General features: G+C 32.6%; 1 protein-coding gene across 1 annotated transcript; it reads right to left on the reverse strand.

The window, feature by feature from the left end:
• Positions 1-2,473: 2,473 nt before the first annotated feature.
• Positions 2,474-4,446, reverse strand: LOC131662490 (aspartic proteinase nepenthesin-2-like). Its single transcript, XM_058932283.1, has one exon. It carries the CDS (start codon positions 4,194-4,196, stop codon positions 2,745-2,747), a length of 1,452 nt encoding a protein of 483 aa, XP_058788266.1. The 5' UTR covers positions 4,197-4,446; the 3' UTR covers positions 2,474-2,744.
• Between the last annotated feature and the right edge of the window lie 408 nt (positions 4,447-4,854).

A 4,854-nucleotide genomic window follows, 5' to 3' on the forward strand; every position in this document is an offset into this window, starting at 1 on the left:
GTTGGTGAACAGAGTTAGCGTGAATTGATGGAGAAGAAGATAATGTACAGAAGCTAGCGTATCTGAAAGAATAAGCCAAAAATTTTATTAATTTTAATTATAACATGGGGTACCAAAGCGCTTTTAAAATGCGCTCTCTAAGCATGGAGTACCAGAGCGCTTTTAAACTAAAAAGCGCTGTCGTAAGGAAAGGCTATAAGAGCGCTTTCAAAAGCGCTTTCATACATCAATCTATAAGAGCGCTTTTTAAAAGCGCTTTCGTAGGGTATGCACTTTTTTTAGTGAAATTTTTTTAAAAGGCTATGAGAGCGCTTTCACTAAAAAGCACTTTCATATTTCCACCTATAAGAGCACTTTTCAAAAGCGCTTTCGTAGGGTATGCACTTTTTTTTAGCAAAATTTTTTTAAAAGGCTATGAGAGCGCTTTCACTAAAAAGCGCTTTCACTAAAAAGCGCTTTTGTAAGGGCGATTTTAAAAGACATTTTTGGCGTAGTGAGAAATTGAACTTAGAAAGTTTTGAACCGATTGAGAAAGGAAAATGTATTAAATTCAACAAAGCCACTGGTATTTCTTAAGAGTCTTTTATAATTGAAATTGGAACGAGTTACTACGGGATGTAATAAGTTACAGATATCAAAATAAGTTATATATATTGAGAAAAAATATTTTTGGAGTTGGTTTAACCGGTTACGCATTCACAATAACCGGTTACTATTATTTATTATTTTTCTATTATTAGCATCTATAAACGGTTACAGATTTTGTGTAACTGATTACATGTCCGAGTTTTTACTTTTTCTCTTTTTGATTTGATGTTTTGTATCCCAATTGTTGAAAGTGTAATTCTTTGTGTCAAAACAAGTAATTTGACAGAGTTTGTTGTTATCGAAATCCTTGTGTCGAAGGAAGTTGTCGAAATGTCGGAGAAAAATTAAACTTCACATTTTATTTGAATTTTTTAATTTAGTTAGTTAGTTAGAAATTGTTTGCTGTACGCATTCTCAACTAGAGAGAGAGAGAGAGAGAGAGAGAGAGAGAGAGAGAGAGAGAGAGAGAGAGAGAGAGAGAGAGAGAGAGAGAGAGAGAGAGAGAGAGAGAGAGAGAGAGAGAGAGAGAGAGAGAGAGAGAGAGATCTGCAAAATTCTTCTTCTTCCTCCCTTTTTCTCCCAATCCTAATTTATCTTTTCTTCCACAATCCATCTTTTTTTTTTCTCAAAATTTTATGTTCACCGTGAATCATCTTGCAACCAATATGTGGTTGATTCACTTGATTAAATAGTGAAGAACAAGAGGCGAAGTCAATTAAAAGGATTGATTCTTGTTCATCAAGATTCATACGAATTAGCTCCAAGATTGGAGATTAATTTCAACAGGAGGCAGCGGAGGGACACCCCGAGAGTGACTGGCCGCCTCATTATCCATCATACCCAGTAGTATTTGATGATGTATTTGTATTTTGGTTCTAATTTTTTGTTATTGTATTTGGATTAAATTTTGTGGGTTATCCCTTTTTGTGATGTGTACTACTCTATCAATCTATATATACATATATGTTCCAATTGTCTTGGTTGTATGAATCGTAAAGGTTTTTGTATTTAATCCGAAACAGCGAGAAAAATAATTATATTTCTCTGGCTAAATTTTTCCTGCTATTGGCAGCATTAAAACCAAAAATATATTGGCGGTTTACAATCGCAAACATACTTTCGATTTTCAACCATTTTTAACAAAACATGATGCGCACCAGAAATACATTTCTGATTTAAGAGGGGTATTTAGGAATTGCATAGAGTCTTTCTTTTAGGCATAGAGAATAAGAAATGCTAAAATATTAAGATATAGCAGAGTACTAACTACACTCCTTTGATAAAAATGCAAAAAGGGGTGATGAATTGACAGTGTAAAAAAAAATTAACACTGTCAATCAATCACGACCATGTTTTCTATCAAATCATACAGTTATTTTTAAATTATTGAAATGACATCATATATGATATATTTTTATTAAATGACAGTGTAAAATTTTATACAGTGTGAGTGCTTCACGATTAAAACCAAAAAAATAAGTCTTTAAACCTATTAGATTTTCTTTTAATGGATTTATTCGACTGCATATTCCTTCCAAACATTTTACTTTACCTAGTGAGATGGAAAGGCTTTAATATTGTTGTAGACTCACTCCACCAAATGCTAACATTAGTTTACTTTTGTACCAAGAATCATTCAAACATTAAGAAAAGATCTCTCAAGAAAAAGTGGATATAAAACAAAATAAACAAAAGAAAAATATTATTCAGCACAGTTTCATGAAAGGAACGTATTGCTGTTTTAGATTCCTGTCCTATTACCAATGCCAATAGAAGAATATGACAAAATGTTAGACACACCTAACAATAGAGTTGACTTAGTCATTGTCTCCAAACAAGTATTATTATGATTATTATTTATTATATCAAACAAATGAACCATTGAATAATTTAATAGCCATATTCCATTTGAATATTTGTTCAAGAAAAGTGAGGAACTTTAAAAATAGAAAGTGTTCTAAAGAAAATGGTCCACAACAAAGTAGAATAATGTCAAAATAACTATATTACTCTTATATACATTATAAATTGCCTGACACAGATACGTCATTACTGATAATAATTTGAGAAAATAAAACAACAGAATGTGTTACGTGTGTTAATGTCAGACACTGATAGAGCTAGACACCATACACGTCTTCAATCTGAAGTGTCTGTTAAACTTCGGTACATTTCTTTGGAACATAACCGAGTCTTGAATTCTTCCTATCATACAAAATCTGAAAATTCTGCTGTTGATAATTTCCAATTATTGAAAGAGCAGATTTAGGAGTCCCCAAAATAGCCAAACAAACAACTTCATCAGACTCAATCTGAATGAAGTAATTCTCAACCGGAAAATCCCAAACAGCGCCATCGGAAAACACGATTCCGAATTCGGGCAATTCCATTTCTTCAATTCCGCTAACATTATAACATGGCTTCAAAGGTGAAAAGCTTTCTACAATTTCATAGCCCTTGATTTTCTTCATGAATGCTTCCTTAATAATCTCATAAGCAGGTTCAGCAAAATAAGTTAAAGTTGTACCAGAATCAATTATTGTGCCACCAACACCTTCTTCTGATAAATTCCAAGTTTCTTCGGATATATTCAACACCTCACCACCAACCATAACAGATTTTATCTCAACATAGTAAAATGTGTTCTCTTTTCCACCAACAAAAGAAGTGAAATTCATATTAGGATTATTAAGAAGCTCTTTGTTCTCACCAAATATCAATTTGCTACTAACACTTGAATTGCTATTTCTCTCCACAAAACAATAGGAAAATGAAAATGAATGACCATAGAGATTCTGAAGCTGTGAAGCAAATGATAATGGTCCTCTTCCTAAGCCTAATAATCCAGACGCGCCGCGAAATAGTCCTCTATTCCAATGACCACAACCAAACATAACATTTTCGACGATTTTGAAACCCGATTTCCCATTCGGTTTCGTGAGATTCACGGTGAATGTTTCAACTGCGAAATCGCCTGTTGTATTTGAACTATCACCATACCAATAAAAATACGGACATACCTGATTCTCCTCCTCAGTCTTGCAAGACTGAGAAGGAGGATCAGGCGATGTCACAAGTTGACAACGCGAATCATGACAACTTATGTTCTTAAAAGAAAAAGAATCTTTAGGATCATAATATGGTCCATTTTGATCAAAACAAACATAACAAGGAACACATTGAATCCAATTAAGATCACTACCGGTGTCGAGTATCATAGAAAAATGTTTTGGTGGTGTGCCTATGAACACATCAATGAAATACTCACCAGAGCCAAAACTGACTCCTGACTCCAACGTTGCAACAAGCTGACTTGAATAGTTTCCAGTAAAATATTCCGGCGGTGCAGCCGGAGAAACCACCCGAGGCCTATAAGATTTCTTTGATTCTTCCTTCGTTTTTTGCATCCTTGAAATGGAGTTTTGGTTCTTGTTTTCAATGACCCTTTTGTGTAGAGTTTGAATTCTTGTTAAGTCTCTAACTGCAAAATCAGTCAGTGATTTTTTAGGCTCAACATTGTGATTGGGATTATGATTCTTAGAATTAGCTTCCAAAGTGAAGAAATGAAACACAGTGAAAACTACAATGAGAGAAAATTTCAAAACCATGTTATGATGTTATGATAATGAAGAATACCAACTTCAAGAAAGTTGCAAAACTTGAAGTTAAAAGAAAGAAAAAATGGGAGAACTTCAAAAAGGTTTTATTCAAAATAATTTCTGAGTTCATTAGTTTCAAGGTGCATGATATGAAAATGAATATTTAATGGGAAATATATAATAGTTTTTTGTTCCTCCTAAAGGGTATTTTCCTCTTGGTTTTCTCTTTCATTGGAATGTATGAATTAGACTCATATCACAATTTTTAAGACTTTGCCGTATGGAAAATGATAACATATGAAAATAAATTCCTGTCATAGGTTTCATAGAATTTCCACAATCATGTATTGCAATAAAATAATTTGTTGAGTCACATTTTGGACAATAATACAGTGCCAATAATATAGTGCTAAGTGTGATAACTTATTAAATTATTTTTAATAAGTTTTAATAAAATAAATTAAAATTAAAGTAACAACTAGGCTGCTCTTTTTTATTTTGGTCTTTAATATAAGTGTTATTTATTAGTATGAATTTAGGTTGCGACTAACAAAAGTCAAAGTGGAAAAATGAATTTCTAAAGCTTATTTCATCTTTTTCTTGTAGTGGAATTGAAATTCTTGTCATGGTCAGACTTTATGAATGAATCAATTTTAAATAGTTTAAC

The sequence above is a fragment of the Vicia villosa genome, linkage group LG3, assembly GCF_029867415.1.
Source record: "Vicia villosa cultivar HV-30 ecotype Madison, WI linkage group LG3, Vvil1.0, whole genome shotgun sequence".
In the NCBI taxonomy this organism is placed as follows: Eukaryota; Viridiplantae; Streptophyta; class Magnoliopsida; order Fabales; family Fabaceae; genus Vicia; species Vicia villosa.

What these genes read in the sequence shown, in the direction of transcription:
- LOC131662490 (XM_058932283.1), bottom strand. Translation starts at nt 4,196, where the DNA reads ATGGTTTTGAAATTTTCTCTCATTGTAGTTTTCACTGTGTTTCATTTC.